General features: G+C 37.6%; 1 protein-coding gene across 4 annotated transcripts; it reads right to left on the reverse strand.

Annotated features, from left to right (window-relative positions):
• Window positions 1-484: 484 nt before the first annotated feature.
• On the reverse strand, window positions 485-21454 carry LOC123518572 (small G protein signaling modulator 3 homolog). Of its 4 annotated transcripts, none has more exons than XM_045279442.1 (17): window positions 21372-21454; window positions 20004-20171; window positions 19302-19452; window positions 19057-19155; window positions 18525-18688; window positions 17853-18063; window positions 15854-15984; window positions 14319-14552; window positions 13869-13963; window positions 13524-13666; window positions 13103-13253; window positions 5491-5617; window positions 4685-4795; window positions 4338-4505; window positions 4021-4163; window positions 3787-3891; window positions 485-3360 (listed from the first exon to the last, which is right to left on the reverse strand). In XM_045279442.1, the coding sequence occupies exons 2-17, from the start codon at window positions 20149-20151 to the stop codon at window positions 3109-3111; spliced, it is 2433 nt and encodes an 810-aa protein (XP_045135377.1). In that variant the 5' UTR covers window positions 20152-20171; window positions 21372-21454; the 3' UTR covers window positions 485-3108. The 4 variants fall into 4 exon arrangements, with proteins under 4 accessions (XP_045135377.1, XP_045135376.1, XP_045135379.1 ...); XM_045279441.1 differs by lacking the exon at window positions 21372-21454 and adding an exon at window positions 21185-21329; XM_045279444.1 differs by lacking the exon at window positions 21372-21454 and adding an exon at window positions 20836-20964.
• Window positions 21455-21659: the final 205 nt, after the last annotated feature.

A 21659-nucleotide genomic window follows, 5' to 3' on the forward strand; every position in this document is an offset into this window, starting at 1 on the left:
ACTCATCTATCTACGTCATCTACTTATCTTTCAAATCATCACAATTCTTGTCTTCAAAATTATTCTAAAAACCTTACAAAAATATTATAACTGGCAACCTATGTAACTAAACAAATCGTATATTTCTGTATAATATTGCACCTATGTCCTTACGTGTATACAGATAAACTAACCATAACTTAATTTACACAAAATATCTATCCAAAGGGTAATGTGCCCCCCCATCCAGATGTAATAAAAACCATAAACCATTACTAGAGGTCGACACCCATCCCTCTCTGGGCTGACACAAAGCACTATTCTGGGTTATCTAAAGTGATTGTTCGAGTTCAAGAACATAATAAACAGAATAAGATGAACTTATTATCTTGTTACTGATATGTATTCGATTCCACTTTTTTTCTTTTAGTGAGTGTAAGCAGACTTCTTTCATCAGACAATGCAATTAGACGTACCGAGGCTTTAAGGGAAGTCATAAACAATGTCAATTAGTAGTTTTATAAGAATTGTACTACATTACTAGGCGGCTACCAATGCAAAACAATAAAAAATGCAACAGATCTGCATAATACTGTTCTAAATAATGCATATCTTCTTGCAATGAAAGTAAACATAAACCATGAAAAATGCCAAGGATCACTATATTCCCAGAGTAAGTACATGATAGTACATGTGTTTATAGATTACATAAACATGTCACAAATAACATTTGCACACCAATGGCAAACTATTTAAAGGAGTACAGGTACAATACATTAATCCATTTACACAAATATATGTCCCCATAATCCCCAGGACATTTCTAATCTAATTGTTTGCTAGTCCCCATTTTACTAACTGCCATTTCCGGCACAGGCATCAGTTGGGAAGCATTGTGTGGACAGTCAGTTTGCTTGTAGTGATCACCAGTACCAACTACTCCAAGCAGTCAATAAGATGATGGAAGATCTCTTGGGGGCTCTGACACATAGCTGACAGACCCAGCATGAGCCTCACAGTTACAGTTGATAGGATTCTCCCAGAATCAATGTTATTTAGTGTTTATTTACTCTACCTCAAATATTGCTACCATTCCTTACAAGATCAGTCAACTGGTAAACTTAAATGACCTCACCTTCCTTGATATTCTGTTACATAGATGCAATCTGAGCAAACGTTGTACTTTGATGATCAAAACATTACACAAATGCCAATATAAGAGCTAAAATACTCTGAAGCTATTACAATGCAAGAAAACAGAGATATAATTATATTTCATGATTTCAGTTCATATGTTCACATCACGAAGCACTGTGTAGAGTATTTGAGGTAGAGGATGCATCAAAATTCTGCTTCAAAAGTGCATTGCACAAATAAATGGTGAACTGTGAGGTTCCTCAGACAACTTGTAGCTGGTGGGCACCACATGTGAAAGTGAGTGAGTTTGTAGAGTGACACTGACACCTTCAATGGATATGATTGTGTAAGGCAATGACAAATTTAAAATGTGCACTTTCAGGATGAGTTTTATACAGCTAAGCAGTTCTAGCAAATTTTCTGAACTATTATAGATACAAAAATAAACACCTTTTGAGAAAAATATTTAGCATACAACAAATAAACATATATGACTACAATGTATGTATATATCTTACTGCAATAAGGTAATGTGCACTACAGCTATGAATATTCTTTCCACTAATAACTAACAACCATGAAACATCTCATGAACACTACACATGCAATGTATTATTTTCTCTTACAACCAGCAATTTATGTATGCAGAGAAAGTTCACTTGCTTCTCTGACAGTCTGACCTGAGGAAGCAACATTGTGTGGCCTATGGTTACTTACAACACACACTCACAGATATTCACTGGATTAGACTCATTCCAAAAAATAGTGGATATTTTAAGAAGTTGCAGAAGCTTACACAGGGTAAAATGTGCCTGAAAAGTCTCTCTCTGTATATTAGTCTTGACAATCAAATTCTATCAACTTCTTGAAATTGTGAGACTTGAAAAAAACTTAGTTAAACAATACTTAACCAATGTCCTGGCTCTTCATATGCAATAATATGGTAATGAAGAGACATTTTAGAGTTATCAACAAACCAATACATATAAATAAATAAATAAATAAAACAATAAGCAAATAAATAGATGTATGGATGTAAGCCAAGAATTAGTAGACACACACAAGCATGCATGACAGAGGCCAACTAATCAAAGCACAAAGTCCACTTGTCAAAACAAAGGTAAAAAATTTAATTTAAACAATGATCTTCACTTAACACTGCAAGCAAAGATGGTGATAACATCAGTGCTAACTATGGAGGGATTAATTTTCCTTTGGCAAATGTATAGTACTGTGCACCATCATTAGATTAAAAATATATATCATATCAGGAATAATCATCCAAGCTTCCCTTTTATGAAAAAAATACTCATGGCAGTCTGTAATATGAATTGAACAGCTGAATGTTACAATTTCCTTAACATTCAGCTTAATTTTAGTTACGTATAACACTCTACTTCACTTCTCAATCATATGCTAAACCTCTCTCTACACTTCACCTATTTACCACTTCTCATGGCAAGGCAGACAATCATTTAATTTCCTGTAGCACGAGTCCATATCCAAATTAATTTCAAACAATTGTACATGACAACAGGGTTGATGACCTCCCATTCCCATGTGACTACACACACACACACACACACACACACACACACACACACACACACACACACACACACACACACGTTTATATAAAAAGCCAAGACTGCTAACTTTCCACTCATTATAAATTACAAAATCACATATCCTCAACCTACCACTCATACCTATTCTCTGCTAAATCAATAAAAGCTACAGCAACAATCATCCAGCCAAAGACTTCAAACATAGTTTTTTTTTTTTTTTTTAATTAAAGCACCCCCTAACATTATTTTTCTTCTTCCCATCTTCCCTCCCTTTCTTCCCCCATCTCTCCCAGTCCCTATACACTTTTTAACACACCTCTAACTATGGACCAAAAGTCCTCTCGAAACTAGTTTAAAGACTCTGAAAAAGACTCACAACTGTGTCTTATGAATCTCCAGCACATGGTGGTAATTCCTTTCAGTCTCACAGGTCCCATGAGAAGAGGTGGTGCTTCACTAGCATATCCCTCACCCCTTCACGGAGTGGTCGCTGGTCCTGGTTGGGAGGTGGTGGCAACTCCCAATCTGGATTGAGGGTGAAGGGAAACTGTGCTAGCACCCTCAGCTCACACTTGATCTGGACCCAGCCAGGAGAGCGGAGAAAAGAGGATGGAAGATACCATCGCTCCACCACTTCCACACTAGAGCATAGAACCTCTAGCCACAAATGAAGTACCTAGGAATAAGTAATCATCATCACCATCAATCATCCTCATAATTTTAGAAGGCTCCATGCATGCTTGTATGTCTATAATGGTAGCTCATCTGGATAGGAGTGATGCTGTGATATTTCAATCAATTGGTCAAGGCAGAGTTGAGAAACGGATAAGAGAAAATTAGCTATTTTTTTCTGAATTGTTAGAACTACTAGTTCAATGGGGATGAAGATCTGAGAGGAATGCTTCTGTCCTTTAGAGGTTAAAGTTACTTTTCTGATATTTCACTAATGATCTTGTGCCAAAATCTTTATCCAAACTTTTTGCATTTCATCTATCTATCTCTTAATCACACTTCTTCTTATATACTCCTTCCCTAATCTCCCTTAACTCCCCTAAAATATTCCTTGTCACTATCTCAAGTGAAAAACTACTACTAAACTCACCTGCTCATTAAGTCCTAAGCAAATAAGAGAACGCAGTTTAACATCCATCTGGGCATGTACTGCATCATGACTCATGTTGACAGCCTGAACACACCGATACAGCAGCTGCAATTCCAAGAAACCATTACTTATTGTTAGGGTGTCAGTATTGTTAGTGGGAACCCCTCCTAATGAGGAAATTCACTCAATTATAGCTCATAAATTATAATGAACAAGAATTTATAAACCACTCACCTCTTCAGGAGTCAAGACCTTGCCATCCTCATCAAGTCTGAAAGTGCGACACAAGACAAGGCGGGAATAAACTGAGGAGAAGTCTCTCTCTACTTCCCGAGCTGCTGACTCCTCAATGAAGAGCCAGGGATGACAGGGCCCACCTGGAGTACACACAGGCAAATGAAAGCCACAATTTTTGCGTAAACACAAGATGCTCAGAACAAAGAATCATTAACCTTGTACATAATATATAGTACCTTACATAAGCACAGTAGCATCCAAGGAAGAAACAAATTTATTATACAAATAAATTTGTTATTAATATCAAAACTTACCTAAAAGTGAGGTGGACCTCATGCCATGCTGAAGGATTGCCTTCACTGCAGGACACAGTGTTCCCCGCACAAGGTCTGTCACTGTGGCTGATATGGCATCATCACCGGCACGACTGTATTCTTTACTACGTTCATCCAGAACCTCTACAAACTTGGCTGGAAACCACCCTTTGGAACACCAAATTCACAGTGTTAATTAATAAATCTTCACCAAGATGGAAAAATTATTCAAAATTTATGGACATAATGTGGGAAAAATCTAGAACTAACGTTTATCATTACTTGAAAAATAATAAATACTTCTAAACCACCATACTTGTATTTCACTATTGAAGGGATGGCCATACCTCTCAGCCCATTGAGCTCTCCAATCCAGCAATGTTCATCCCGCTGGGATATGATAGTGATGATGTCATTCTTACGGAAGCCAAGTTCATCATCATCATGCCTCTCAAAATCTAAATGTAAATAAAAATGGAGATAAGGATGCTACTACTGAAAGACATATAAAGAATATAGATATTATCAAATCATCTAACTGCAAAAAATAGTACACAATATCAGATGACTCACTGCAACTACACTTATCTATTTTCTTATATGCTTCTCCTGACTCAATGCCAGGACAAAATTTTTCACATAATTTGAAACCTTTTTTGTCCATTATCTTAAGGCAAAAGTTAACAGCATATATACATATACTTCAACTGCTTTATCTTCATCAAAACACACCACAATGAATTATCTTTTCTTCCTTTAGATACAGACCTCTGTATTACTTCAGTCTGGCTAGAGATAAACTTTCACTTTTACTTCAATCACCTTACATCTTTTAAAACTTATAATTCTAATCATTTGTCACTATCAAATCATATCAGAAACAAGCAAATGTCATAAAAGATATGCACGCTTCAATAAAATCATGTTAACCCCTTCAGTACTGGGACACATTTTTACCTTGAGATTTGTTAGACCATTTTATTGACATTAGGAAGTGTCTTTGGAGCTCAAAAGATTAATGGCCACAGTCTCCACTATTTTAATCCCCCACATGAGTTTCTGAAACTGTATAAAATCACCAAACAGTAAGCAGAATGAATATGGAAATGCACCATGGTACTGAAGGGGTTAATTTTTAACCAAACTGTCTTACCCAGTAATGCCTTGGCACGTCGATGCCTAGAGCGAGCTGTGGCCAGGAACGTGGGGATGTCCCGAGAATGGGATTCAATGCTGTAGTCTGGTGTAAGGGTAGTGCTGGTGTAGTTGGGCTCTACCCCCTGCAAAGATGAATCATGAGAAGTTGTATGTATTTACCTAGTTGTATTGTAGAGGGTTCGAGTGGGGCTCATAGTGTCCTGTCTCCATATCTCCATTTATCTAATTTTTCCTTAAAGTTATGCACAATATGTGCTGCAACAACTTCATTATCCATTGCATTCCATTTTTCCACCATTCTGTGTGGAAAACTGTATTTTCCAATATCCTTCACACACTGCCTCATCCTGATCTTCTTTTCATGTCCTCTTGTCCTTCCATCTTCTGTCAACAGCACCAGGTCTTCTTTGTCTATCTTTTCAATATCATTTACTATCTTATACATTGTTATTAGGTCCCCACGTTCTCTTCTATCTTGTAAGGTTGGCAGTCCCATTTCCTTCAGTCATTCTTCATATGTGAGGTCCTTCAATTCCGGCACCATCTTTGTAGTAATCTTCTGTATCCTTTCCAATTTTCTTATGTCCTTTTTAGAGCTCCGAGACCATACCACTGTTGCATATTCCAGCCTTGGATGTATCATGCTTGTGATGATTTTTTTCATCATATCTTTATCCATGTAATGAAATGCCACTCTTATATTAGTCAACATTTTATATGATAGTCCAAATATCTTGTTTATGTGTGGGCTCAGATTTTCCTGTATGGTCACTCCCAGATCTTTTTCCTCTTTAGTCTTCATTATTTGTTCCTCTTCCATCAAATAGTTCCATACCAGTCTTCTCTTAATCTTTCCTAGTTCCATTATGTGACATTTCTTGGCATTAAACTCCAATTTCCACTTCCTGCTCCACTCATAGATCTTGTTTATATCTTCCTGCAACAGCAAACAGTCCTCTTTCGTTTTGATAACTCTTAGCAGCTTTGCATCATCAATAAATAAATTTATATAACTGTTTATCCCAATGTGAATGACATTTACATGAATCTGAAACATAATGGGGACTAACACTGACCCTTGTGACACTCTGCTAATTAATTTCCCCAAGTTGAGTATCTATCTCTGATCACAGTTCTCATTTCCCTATCCTTCAGATATTCCTCCTATGTTCTCTAGTTTCCAAAGTAGTCTTCCATGAGGGACTTTATCAAAAGCCTTTTTAATATCCAGGTATACTGTGTCTACCGATCCATTTCTGTTTTCAAGTCCTGCAATAACTCTCGAGTAGAAGCTTAATAAGTTTGATACACATGATCGCCCTGTCCTGAACCCAAATTGTCCGTTCAATATGACTTGCTCCTCTTCTACAAATTTAACCCATTTTTCTTTGATAATTATTTCATGCAACTTCCCCAAGACACTTGTAAGTGACACTGGTCTGTAGTTTAGTGGTCCAGTTGCCTTTCCTCCTTTAAATATTGGTAGTATGTTGGCTCTCTTCCATTCTAATGGAACTTTCCCTTCATTTATTGAACTTGTAATTATTTCCCAAACTGGATCCAGTAGTTTCTCTTTACATTCTTTTAACACCCAGCCTGATACACCATCTGACCCCATTGCTTTTCTGACATCCAACTTCTCCAATAATCTTCCAATATCTTCTTTGTGCACTGCAATCTCCTATAATCCTTAGCAATCCCAGGTCCTATTAGGTTCTGTGAAATCATCTGCAGTGAACACCGTTTTGAAGCTCTCATTCATTATTTCACACATTTCCTTCTCTGTTTGGTATGTCTTCCCTTCTTTACTCATTCTTTTCAATTGTGGAATGTAAACAAAGGGCACATCATTGTACCACATACAAATCTTATGTACCACATTTCCACAAGGCTTTCCATTTTATCCATTGTAGAGTCACGAGTTCAAGCGATTCTTTTAGCTTGCAAGGAAGATACGGTCTCACCAGCCTTCTTAATAGAGTCTGCTGACTTGAAAATAGTAGAGACAGTAGATGGAGTCAAGATGGTGGCAAGCAATGCTATTAGTTTTCTCACCTCTCTGTGAATAATATCCAGCTTCACTTCGAGAGTAGGAGACTTCTTGGTCTTCTTAGCAATGCTAGGTGACATTGCAGGGCGTTTTGGTGGTAAGTTGAGCGAGGGAAGATGAGCTGCTGCTGATGCTGTTATTGTTTTGAACAAGGGGGAGTGAGTGGTGCGCATGTTGTCCACGAGAGGTGCTGGTGTAATCAAAAGCCTGTTGGCTTGTGTGATATGGCAGGGCTTTCAAACTTGGAAAAAATTACCTGGATAAAACTTCGTTAAAGCGAGTTTGGCGTTCGTTAAATGAGCAGATGGTAGTAAATTGAAATATTCGTTGTAGCAAAATTTCCCTGTGTGAACCTTCGTTAAGCGGGGGGTTGCCTGTATATAATTCAAAGGCTTGGTTCTTTTGTCTCTTTTGTATATTGGGACTACATTTGCTCTTTTCCTTTCCATTGGTACATTCCCTTCACTTAATCAGCTGTTGATCACATCCAAATTGGTTCTATTAATTGTTCTCTATATTCTCTCAGTGTCCATTCTGACACTCTATCTGGTTCCACTACATTTCTTACATCTACCTTTTCTAGTAATCTGCTAATTTCCTGTTTTTGCCCCACAATGTTTTGTAACTATTCCTGCATCACTTTGTCGTTTGGTTCTATAAAGTCTCCATCTACATTAAGTACCGATTTAAAACTCTCATTCATCAGTTCACTTATCAGTTCCATTATTTCATATACCCTGTTTAATATAGTTAACTTAATAATGGTGTCTCAATTTTTTCATTTATATACAGGGGGATCCTTGTGATTCAACCATTCACAGTTGGAATTATACCCAATCCTCAAGGTTCGACCAACTGACTCGCCAGTTCGACATTCATATCTCGAGCACCACCCACCCGGTCAAATCCGCTGCCACCCAAATTTGCCACAAACCCGTCAGGCGGAAATGTAAACTGACGCCTTAATGGCGGCATCACACTACCACTATTCCGTCAACTTTTTCTGTCAACTTTAGTCGCCACTGGTCGTCACACACAAGCTCGCTTCTGCCTTTGTCGTGTTTGTCAACTGTAAACAAACATGGCGGCCCCTTCACCCCCAGCAAGCCGTTGCTATTTCTTCGTTGCTATTTTTGGCCTTTAATGCTCCCCATAAGAAACTCTTCAGACAGCTTTGTCCACTCATAAACAACAGAGCTGCTCATCTTGGCCAGTTGTTCCTTGGAAGTTCTGTCTTGGAACGTTGCAGTCCCAGAGAAATGTAAACAAACAACTGAACTACTCTTCACTGTTAGGCTAGGACAAAAAAAAAAAAATTTAATTAATTAATTAAATAAATAAATAAATAAATAAATAAATAAATAAATAAATATATATATATATATATATATATATATATATATATATATATATATATATATATATATATATATATATATATATATATATATTTTTACATCTACTTATCAAGATTCTATTGATTTGAGATTATAACATCATTCCAACTAACAAAAAAATTAATATTATTATAAAAGCGTTAATTAGAAACCATACATTTTAATTTGACTAAAAATTGACGCTAGTGGAAAACGGTGCATTTTGTCTAACTCAAGACGACGGAAAGCCACCTCCACCTCCAGCCCTACGAAGCACAATTTCCTTCCTTTAAAAAATAAGCTTGAGCTTATAAGAAAGTGTGAGGAAGGTATAGCTCACAGTGTCGCTGCAGCACAAATGGATGTCCCTAGATCAACAGTATCAACAAGTAGCGCGAGATCGCTGCAAGTGTTTTTATTTCCAAAAATGTACTGTACAGCACCCTAATGTGTGTAATAAAACAAGTTAGATATAAATGAAGCCTTTAATAGTACTGATTTAGTCTAAGTTAGTGTTTTTTAGAGGTTATATGATGTTTTGAGGGAGTCTACGCTAGAGGTTGGTCCCTATCCCCCCTAATTCTTAAGCATCCTATGGGATAAATTGCTTCACGATTCGAATAAACACTGATTCAACCGATGAAAAACCACCCTAATCCCGTCGAATAGCGAGGATCCCCTGTACAATAAGGCCCAGCACTTGGCGAATTAATTAGTCTGGCGAAACTACTGCCAAATGCGAATTTCGCAAAGCACAAGTTCTTTATAACATATGAATTGCCTAAAAAATACCTCAATCAGTCTTTGGTCATTGCCAAAGTCTCTCTTTTGACCCCTAAATTACCATCTTTTGAGCTGAAATAAAATCTTTCGTCTTCACAAATTAGAACACATGTACAAAACAGACCAATAAACAATAAATAAAGCTAATAAGACATGATATAACGGACGTAACTCCCGTTTTTCCACCCATTTCCCTCACCCACTTTCATCCTTGCCGCCACCACCATTGTCCTTACCCCCATCAGTACCACATGTGCTGCTAGAGGGTATGATGGCAGTAAATCGCCGGAATTCATTCCCAATGCTAACAGAACAGAGGATAGCAAACACAAAATGGCTGAAGGGGACTCTCACATTGCATTCTGATAGGTTTGGAGAGAAGTCTGACGTCACCAGGGAGCTGCGCGGTTCGCCATGTGGCCACCAGAAGTCCGCCAAGTTTGGATTGAAATTGCCAAGCTCCGTAGTCTGTGGCCACCCTACTGCCAAAAGTGAATCTCGCCAAGCTGAGATTCGCCAAGTGCAGGGGCCTACTGTATTTGTAGAATAGCTTGGGTTCCACTCCACATCTTTTTACAACATCCCTTTCAAACTTTCTCTCCTCCTCCCTCCTTATTCTAATGTATTACTTTCATGCCTCATTACACCTAACCCTCCGTTATCGTGTGAAATTGGTGGGTTAAAAAAACATACGATAGCAGAAAATACAATAACAGAAGTGAAGAATACATAGGAAATAAATAAATTGGTACCTCAACACAAAAATTTTCCTAAAAAAATGTTGTGTTACCCTACATTTACTATGATTATTTAATACTGGATGGAGTAGCTTATTAACATTTGACAATCTGAAATGAATGAAAACCAGCTCTGAACAACAGAATACTATGTGCAAGACTGAGGGGTGGTGGTGGTGGTGGTGAGCAGAGTGACCAGAACCAATCAGCTCCTTATTCAAATCACGTGATGTGAATACACAGCAATGATTGGCTGCTGGCTCCTCCTCCTCCTCATGATAATCGTCTTTCTCCCCCTCCACCTCCCCCTATCTAAACATTCGTCAGTGTGTGGTTGGGATATGGGTGGTACTACTACTACTACTACTACTACTACTACTACTACTACTACTACTACAAGTGTGCGATAACAACTTTCCAGATGTGCTAAAAATTTTATTTTGCAGATTTTCATAAGTGCGCGATAACACCTAAACGCGATAACGGAAGGGCGCAATAACGGAGGGTTAGGTGTATATTGCTTCCTATTTTCTTCATTTCTCTTCCTTAATTTCTTGCAAGCAGCATTCTTTCTCTTCTTAGCTTTTGTGCATGAAGCATTATACCGTGTGTGTTTGCTCTCTTTAACTCTGAATACTGGGACATACCTCCTTACTCCACCATTGTACTTGTCTAAGAAGATTTCATACTTCTCTTGAATTGTCTTGCCTTGCATGGTTTCTTTCCAATTTCTACTACCAAAATACTTAGTTAATCCTTCAAAATTTATCTAGGCATGATTCAATCTTCCTTGTTTGTATCCTTCATCCAATCTCAAAATGTCCTGATCCTCTAATTCAACTTTTAAGGACTCGATGATCACTTTTTCTCATTGGATTATGTTGTTTGATGATTGGACAAGGCTGTTTTTTTTTTTTGTGAATATCAGATCCAACACTGATGGTTCTTCTTCCCCTCTATACCTTGTATATTCCTTCAGCCATTGGTCCATTGTGTTTACCATTGCCAGTTGTAGCACTTCTCTTCCTCATCATACAGCATAACTATTCAATTCCATTTCCTCCTAATTAACGTGTTTGCAATTTAGATACTCCAAAAGTAGTAGTTTTCTGTCAGTTCTTAGCATATTGTCCACACATTTCAACACTTCATTTTGCATTCCCTTGTGTACCTCAAGTTTTCATTAATTAGTCTTTGGTGGCACATATGTAACTATGATTTTCCTCCTTTCCCTCCCTATGGTTGTAATTGTTATCCTCAAAATCTCTTCCAGTCCATGTCCATATTGTACTTCTTCCATGTATATATCCTTTCAAACCCCTTTCAAACTCCTCCTCCTGCTTTTCCCCTTCTGTTTCTCTTCCAAACATTATATCCATGTTCTTTAAAATCTATTTGAATATCTTCACTTAACTTTGTTTCTGTTGTACATACCAAGTCTGGTCCTTTTTCCAATACAGTGAAGACTCAATACTCAAACGTCTTAAAAGTCAAACTTTACAATATTCGAACGCAAAAGTTCGACCTGGTACTCGAACGGCTGCACACATGGTTATACCATTCTGATAGCGGTAATACCAGTATTACCAAAGCTAACATACCAGTATTATGGTATACCGTGCACATCCCTAGTCCTGCTACCACGCCGCAGTCAAGAGAAAACGACATTCTTCTGCATTCTTTCTGTAGTTTTTCATTTGGAAACTTACAATGGCACCAATGAGGCTTATTAGTGGTGAAAATAAGGAATCTAGTGAGAGTGCAAGTGCCCTCCAATGGAGAGTTCACAAGAATCATACCAAGTTACCAGGCGTTTCATATGTATGGTGACTCTGACGAATACCCTGCCTCCTCCTCTCCACCCTTTTCCCCTTCTCTTCTACGTTATCCATCACCAGCCTTCACTTACATTAAGTACAAGTCAAAATTATAAAAAAGTACATCAAAATTGTTAAAGTGCGCGTGGTCCCACTGCACCACGGCGGCCCTAGACACCTGTCCCCATATTGTCTGTTATATCAACTATATATCACTAAGTCTCTTGGTTTGGAGGTAGCAGTAGTATCCAGCAATGGGACTGATTTGTTTATAGCTCTGCTCTCTGCAATGTGTGTGTGTGTGTGTGTGTGTGTGTGTGTGTGTGTGTGTGTGTGTGTGTGTGTGTGTGTGTGTGTGTGTGTGTGTGTGTGTGTAATTCACCTCGGTCGTCTGCTGGTCACCCAGCTAGTCTTCCCCATTACGGAGCGAACTCAGAGCTCATAGACCGATCTTCGGGTAGGACTGAGACCACAACACACTCCACACACCGGGAAAGCGAGGCCACAACCCCTTGAGTTACATCCCGTGCCTATTTACTGCTAGATGAACAGGGGCCACACATTAAGAGGCTTGCCCATTTTCTTTGCTGCTTTACGGGACTCGAACCCGGCCCTCTCAATTGTGAGTCGAGCATGCTGACCACTACACTACGCGGTGTGTGTGTGTGTGTGTGTGTGTGTGTTTCAAAACAATTATCACATAGTACATTTGGTTAACTCTTTTCACCTTGTTTCACCTCAGTGGGCACTTTTTCAAGCAATTTTTTGTTTTATGATATTAAAATGAAGATGTATGACTGATAAAATTTGAAAGGCTTATGAGCATTGAAAGAGTGTTATTTACCTGGAAGTGGCGTCCAACTTGAAGGATTGCCTCACGTAAATCGACCAGTAACTCTGTTTGGCGAATGTTCTTGTTTCGTATGTCGTCTGCATTCTGATCACCTTTGAATAGCAAAACCTCAAGAACTGACTTGCTCTTGTTCACCTGTCGCCTGAATGGTGACAAAAAAAGAAAGAAGGGATTGAAATAGAAATCAATATAAGCATTTCAAAATCATGAATGAAACAGGATGAAGAGGAAAAATATCTCATTCAGGGATATCTCTTACAAAATATAAATAATTTAAACAGGAGGTTGAAACTGAACTGACAACATATCTTTAAATTCTAGCAACATGAGTTCATTGTAAAGTAAATATCATAGTTCCTTGGGAAACTGAAAAATTGGCTCAAATCAAGATAAGATAACAAAATACACAAACCGATTCAATTGTTGCTTAGGTAAGTTAGTTGAATGGTCAGGATTGATGAGGGCTCCGTGGTCTGCCATAAGGTAAGCAAGATGACGTCTCCGATGCGTCTCTACCATGACATCTGTTAAGCTGCCACACACACTTTCCATAACCTGTGTTAAGATCATTCCATTTTTCCTATTGATATCTTACCACTATATGAAATATGCTCATTAATTCACTAAATTCTAAGAACTAAATACATATAAAATATAAAAAGTTTCATGACTGATTCATAGGAATTAATCAAATCTCTCCCACCATCCATCCTTCCATTTCTTCTTTTTCCTCATACTGACTTCCAACATGACTCACCTTGAACAGGCAAGTCACATCATCTATTTCTCCAGGAATGTCGGATAATGCATTGAAAATTTGTGCAGAATTTTCCAGACTGCGTAATTCAGCCTCTGGTTAGGAGAGAGAAAAATTCATACTTATCTTAAACCCAACAAGTTACTACATACATAAATAAAAAAAAAGCATTATATAACATTGTGAGCTATCTACTTGAAACAACAATTACAAAGCTTGATATTGTACTATCTGGTAATTCAAATATAAATAACATACCACACTACTACTGCTACATTTTTTCCTGAACCTATTCTTCCTTCTTCATCATGGGTTAAAGCAGAAGACTTCAAACAAATAAATAAGACATAGCTGAAAGAACAGGACTGAGAGAGCAGTGTTTAAAGATGAGTTACAAAATGACAACCACTCAATACAGGTCAGTCACAAACAAAAACAAATTTCTCTCACCTTTAATCTTCAGCATAGCCAAGGTAACCTGAAACAGCACAATTGAACCATCCAAGAAGAACATGTCCCACACTCGAAGAAGAATCTTCATATGTAGAACAGAGGCAAAGACAGTAACAAACCAATGCAGAGTGATAAGAGAAAGTTCAATGTCATGTTCTCGCACCACAGAGTCCACCCCTGGCAGGTAAGTACACACCAGTGCTGCCAAGACACGCTGGTCGGCCTGAACACCTGATTGTAAAGTAGGAATTAACATGATACAATGGAAAGCGGTGATTGACATGGTGTAAAAAGATGGAAATGGTTGAGGCAAAATCACAACAATAAATAATGAATTAATCTTAAAAATGTTTTCAGAGACTAAGCTGCTTTACAAGTCATGTCCATAACTCCTACATCCTCTTTACAAGATAGATGATTGGTCCGTCCACAATGCACAACTGTAACTACCTAACCACTTACCCAAATTTTGATATTCATGATACTTTTAATCAGTTAGTCAATTATCTATGTCCTAAGCTTAATTTTAAAGATATCACTGAAAACATGACAAAATCGTTAATCTTTTAGGAGATTGCCAAACCAAGTAACATACATTATTTATAAAGACAAATTCCTGTTTCCATATCAACAGTAATGAAAAGTCATTACTTCCAGATCAGCTTTGCCCATAACGATTAGTGTTTTGGATCATGGTTAAATCTTAAAGAGTGCACATTATACTGTTAATAAATGAAGCAAGACATTGAGTTAAACATCGTGCTTAACATGACATGATAATATTAAAGAAATAAACAAATATGCATTACTGTGAAAGTCATTACAAAATACAATCTATTAATTATCATTTCAAAAAGATAACAAAATAGCAAACCACTCAATGCAGATGCAAATCCAAGGTTTAGTTCCATGCAAGCCCAACTCTTAAGACTTGATATAGTAATTTTGCTAACCCAATGATGATTTCATGCAATCCTAACTCTTAGACATAACAGTCATTCTGCTACCCCAGGGATAAAGACCAAATACGTTCTATATGAAAATCATGAAACCTGAAAAAAAAAGCTTCATGATGTGCTTCTCAAGGTTTCATCAATATTGCACACATACAAAAACTATACAACTCCAATTCACAAAGCTCCTTTTCTGAAAGTGATAAGTAATAGATTTGGTGACAAAATCATGGCACTGGAAAGGATACATAAATGAAAAACTTACACCAATTCCTTTGCCTCACTACAACAAGAATAATATGTACCATTATTTTGGCTCCATATACATATATGTAATAGCAATAAAATATATTGGAAAGCACACTAAGTACATAGCAAAGCAGAATTTTACATAAGACCTAAGTACATACTGGTCAGATTTCAAAGAAGACTATGTAAATACAGTGTCAACTACTAGAAGAAAAAAGTCTTACATAATAACCTACAGTGTTTTCATTACATTCCTTTGTCAAAGTGCAAAAAAAAAATAAAATAAATGAGAACAATTAACCCTTTACTGACTCATAACCATAATCTTACCAAGGAGTGTAGAGGAGTAGTAAGAGGCAGGTAAAAGGTCCTCAACTATAGTGCACATTACCCAGAATGCATCTTCTTCCTCAAGAAATAGAAGTAAAGAGGCCACAACCATTCCTGTTCCTTGGCAATACCTGTGTGTAATGTTAGTAATCTTGCAACATGCACCTCAATACTGTTCACAGATGTTAGTGTATTAGTGATGCAGTCACACTGCCATGCAAAAGAGGAATCACCTAAATATACATATATGGTAGTGTGTGTGTGTGTGTGTGTGTGTAATTCACTGTTTGATCTGCTGCAGTCTCTGACGAGACAGCCAGACGTTACCCTACGGAACGAGCTCAGAGCTCATTGTTTCCGATCTTGGGATAGGCCTGAGACCAGGCACACACCACACACCGGGACAACAAGGTCACAACTCCTCGATTTACATCCCGTACCTACTCACTGCTACGTGAACAGGGGCTGCACGTGAAAGGAGACACATCCAAATATCTCCACCCGGCCGGGGAATCGAACCCCGGTCATCTGGTTTGTGTGTGTGTGTGTGTGTGTGTGTGTGTGTGTGTGTGTGTGTGTGTGTGTGTGTGTGTGTGTGTGTGTGTGTGTGTGTGTGTGTGTGTGTGTGTGTGTGTGTGTGTGTGTGTGTGTGTGTGTGTATCCTTAACTGATAGACCTGGAAATGTTTTGTAAAAACATTATACACAATGAAATTCAGCAAACCTAGAATTCAAGTACTATTAGGATGTGTGTTTTCCATGCAGAATGCTCCATCATCAAAGCACTGACAAATTGCTTTCTGTTATCTCAGCATGCTCATGCTACTGTTATCACAGCTGACACTACCATCACCACCGATGACGGTGAAGGCTCTTTCTGTGATACACTTCAGGCTGATTTCAAGGGACTATTCAATGATATCCAAGTGAATATATCAAGAAATCATGATGTATAAGTATTCTGATGAGTGGCAGACAAAGTAGAGCTTGTTGTATCATTTTCAAAAGTGAAACTGTGAAACATTCTATAAGGGTAACACTGAGGATGATTAGAGCCCAAGATTAGGTGGATTTGTCTAGTTTTCTTTTCTTTTTTCCTATTACTTCCCTAATAAAGTTGTTTACATTAATTTCCTCATGAAACAGCAGCAAGATGAGCCAGGTCTTAACCATGCATATGCAGTAGATATTTGTGGCTGATAAAGTGCATGAAGCCATTTTCTTTTTTTTTTTTCAAAACTTGCTGACTTTTGTTGTTCAGCCATGAGAATGACATTAATAACTTTAGCCATAAGTGCTTTCTGCTTCCTTGTGTATATGTGACAAGCCATACTGAGAAGAAAGAGCCTTTTTATTTGCAGTGCATATATGGTCTTCATTTTGGAACTTCCTGATGGTAGCTCATACCATGTAATTATTTACTTGAATGGTTTGTGAAATACATACAGACAAAATGTGCTGTGATGATGGAAAATGCAAACATGTAATAGCACCTTCATTTAGTAAAGCCAGACAATACTGACAAAAAACCAATAATTTCTTTTTAATCTTTTATAGGCAAGAAACATACTAATCACTTAAATTAGAAAATATGAGAGTTGGCAAACAAGTTAATTAGAAACAAATCTTTCTTTCATGTATCAACTTTCTTGGAAGTGACAAGTAAAAGCATTTTAGTTACACCTTTTTCCCCTGGGTCAGCTAGCTTCCCACATATAAAAGATGAATAAATAAGAAAGTAACTACCACGTATTCACCACTTAGATACAGTGCTTATCTCTCTCTCTCTCTCTCTCTGAAAAAAAAAAAAAAAAAAAAAAAATCTGCCTTTGCTTCTAATAACAAGGCAGTTGCTGAGATAACACAAGAGGTTACGATGTAGCAAGTAGTTTTTATTGACTGTAATTCACATGTGTTATTAGTCTGCCAACTTACTACTACACATGACTAATTCAAATGATTAACTCATTACTCATCCCTAAACTCACTCACTCACTCACCCAATATCTGGATAGAGCCAGGCCAGTGCCCGTAATACCCTCCTAAGTCGTGGGATGCCAGTAGAGGTAAGCTGAGAGAAGCAGGCATTGGTGGGCATGGTACGTAAAAGATCCTTCTCTATTTGCTTGCTGGTCATGAGTGCATCATTGCTTGAGGCTTTCACTACTTCACGGTAAGAGATATCTGACTGCCGCTGTTTCTGTAGTGCACCTTTAAAGATGTAACAAAAACCTGATGTACTTCAATGGATGAAGCTTTGCTTGCTCAATATATTGATACAGAATTTAGCAATCCAAGGTACCATATTATCTAACAATTCATCAGCTTCATACAATATTTCTGTGAATATATATGGTTATAAAAAAGTAGGAAAAAGCCACAATGAGCTACTAGGAGCTACAGATTCAGTTTGTTTATTTTACTGAGATGAAGCATTGATACAGGATCTATTGTAAAATACTTATTGTTTATGTTTTCTTCCAGATTTTCACACTTCAATTTATTTTTATGAAGTTCTGAATAATATCATACATGAATTGATATTGTTGGCTATTCTCTTTTCATCACTTTAATCATATATCAACATGCATCTCTTCCTCTATCTTGGGTGGACTGGAAATTTCTCAACAGTGAAAAACATATCTCTGACTCCTTGTTTAGCATTAACTGACCTGAGAGTCTCATCCACAACTGAGGGCGTAGGGAGTGAGGAAGGCCACCTCTGACCATCCCTCGAAGTTTGTCAGTGCGAGGGAGCCGGGTATCAACGTGCTCCCATGTGAGTTCCCCAACCTCATCACTGTGGCTGAACTCTAAGTAGGCTATCCAATGTAATCTATGAAAAAAGGAGATACCAGTTTTCACAACAATTTTGCTGTTCATTCTCCTATCCTTAAGAATAGCATACACAACAGTATGCATTTAAACAAATATGCTTCATGATAGCACATTTCAGAAGTACAAAGGATACTTCAAGAGAACAGAGGGTTGTTAAGTAACAACAGTGAGGTGACGGTGCATTCTACAATAAGATATGATGACACAACAGATGAGGACTTGTGAATGAAGCCCATACAAAACTATTACAATAATAACTACTTCAATCCAAAGCATAATCCTGCAACCCAAAACCACTCTGCTAAAATAATGATTGTATGGAGAACAATTTATTATGAAGAAATAGATGAGGGCAGGTGATTTCACCTGTGCTGAGGGTCCTCCACAAAAGGCTGACTAAGGAGTTTTGTGCTGTTCTGCTCAGGTCCATCTTCCTCCTCAACTCGAAATCCAAATTCATCAAATCTGTTGAAATTTTACAAAGTAAGAATAGTACTGATCATAAAGTCTTCTGCTTGAGAGTTCCAGTCTACTATAAAAAAGATGCAAAACTTAAGCACGTATTGAATAGTTTTAGTCATTTCAAATCGTTCCTAATTGTATTAACTCACCTATAATCTGGCTGGTGGTTGGGGTCTTGGTGAGTGACCTGTTGGGAGAGGCGAGTGAGGATGTCTTGTGGCCACATGGATGGAGTGATGGCTGAAAATGGTCCTCCTACACTTGGCTCTGTTGAATTGGATCCACCAGTTGCTCTTATTCCTGTAAATGTTTAATTCATTCTATGAAATAAAGGTAATAAAAAATTAGTGTGTTGTGGAACTTGATTCAGTACAGAACTTTAATGTATTTTGAAAAATAATGGTTAATTTACCAGAGAGAGAGAGAGAGAGAGAGAGAGAGAGAGAGAGAGAGAGAGAGAGAGAGAGAGAGAGAGAGAGAGAGAGAGAGAGAGAGAGAGAGAGAGAGAGAGAGCGCAATGTGACTTCCCACCAAGAGACATATTTGTATATATATGGACTTAGCTATCTAAGAAAAACAAAAAAAAGAAAGTGAGGCTACAAACTGATTAGTTAAACCTACAACATAAGTAGCACACAACAAGCCAATTGTTCTTTCACCTTCTTTTACAATCAACCCAATCCTCCACAAAAACAACCCCAGATCAATAGGAGGTAGCTAAATTAAAAACAATCCTGATTAGTATGCACCTCTGCTTCCATAAACAAGACTCTGGTTCCTTCTGATCAAGCTGATCTAGAAAAAAATAAACAATATTAAGATCAGTCACATCATCAACAACAAATGTTTACCTGTGCTTAAACCTTCTGGAGTATCAGGCAGAAACACATCATCTGCATCCTCATCATCATCAGCTGCCGTGTGCACCTGGCCCTGTGTGTTGCCGTCTGTGTAGCCCTGAGGTGCACGAGGTCCAAAGAGAGTACGAGCAATCTCCATTGTGGGACCTACGTGCTGTCCTGGGAACGAAAGATTTTGAATTGGAAAGACAGTAATAAATTATCAAAATGCATATACAAGCAAAGGATAAAAAGTGATATAATCAAATAATGTGTCTAAGAATGGAAACACCAACTCCTGTCTACTTCTCATTAACTAAATTGACTGTAAAATACACTGTACATATTAGTATTTACAATAACCTAGACTCACTTCCATAAACTCAACTTTTTTTTCAAAATATAACAGTGCAATGATCTGAATTTGACAAAAACTACTACTTAAAATCCAAATTCCACTGCAAAGCCATCTTCATTGCACAATAAATTTGCTACATATTCTATACTTATATCAAACTGTTAATAGTTATTAATTTCTAATTTAATTCTTTGAAAAATCATGTGTACAGTCTACGTACATTGCTATTGCCGTATGTGGACACTGTTCACTAAGCCAAGCCACTAACGACCAACAGTTAGAAATCGAGTCAATTAGTAACCTTAAGCACTCACCTCCATTATTTACCATGTTCCCTTCATCTTTAGCCCTCTGATCAGATAGTAAGAATACCAGTTGTCAAGTATTGTAAAGACATCCAGCCTCAAGCCAGCATAAAATGTAAATGTAGGTGAACTGGTTCTTCGTTAACTTATAAATAATCACATGAACCATCCATCAACATACTTTTTGATGACAACAGCAGGCTAGAGATGGTGCCAAAAGCTGCAGTTTATAAGATTTCAATAACAAGACATGTTGCACACGCTTCTGGCCGATAGAATGATAATTTTTCACTTACACCAACCTTTTGGTGTATTCTAATGGTATTACATTCTAATCTAATTCGATAGTTATGCTATAGGCGATACCAATAACTCACAACAAGAAAGATATTCTACTCATTCATTTCTAGATGGGAGCAGATCTTGTGCTCCTAGCGATATTTATACCCAAGTTGAACTTAAATACTTGTAGCCTGAACATTTCAACTTTTAAATATGTTCCTATAGCACTCGAGACACTAATATATTACCTGTAAACCGCAGAGCCACGAAGGCAACGTAAATGTTCCTCCAGCTGTGTTTACATCCTGGCCAAAGGTGCCACCACTGTTGCCATATTCCTTTATTTGACAGACACGAAATTTTAAACCAGCTGGATGGAACACAAATGAACTAGATATCTTATTCAGTTGTCTGTCAACCTAGAATTAGCCATACCGTCTTGGATTATTTATTAACACGGTGACGTCTCTGCAAGTAAGGGAAGCTTTGATAAAGGTCTGTTGTTCCCATACCCCCCGACAAGCTGTTCTCTCTCTCTCTCTCTCTCTCTAAAATAAGACTAAATTTTGTGGTTTTGAATTGATGATGCACTACAAGCCTTTTTCTATGGAAGAGAGGAAGCTATCCAAGGGTATAAAAAATATAATCAAAAGGCCCTGTTGATTGCCAACCTATAAAGCCGGTTCACACATGTCAATTTGCGACTGACATTGCAAGTCAATA

This window comes from Portunus trituberculatus, chromosome 44 (genome assembly GCF_017591435.1).
Source record: "Portunus trituberculatus isolate SZX2019 chromosome 44, ASM1759143v1, whole genome shotgun sequence".
Classification (NCBI taxonomy): domain Eukaryota; kingdom Metazoa; phylum Arthropoda; class Malacostraca; order Decapoda; family Portunidae; genus Portunus; species Portunus trituberculatus.

Coding starts and splice junctions, on each gene's coding strand:
- LOC123518572 (XM_045279440.1), bottom strand. Junction 15,985..17,852: donor TGGCTCTATCCAGATATTGG/GTGAGTGAGTGA, acceptor CATTACACACAG/GTATTGCCAAGGAACAGGAA. Junction 13,254..13,523: donor CCTAAGCAACAATTGAATCG/GTTTGTGTATTT, acceptor GTCACCATTCAG/GCGACAGGTGAACAAGAGCA.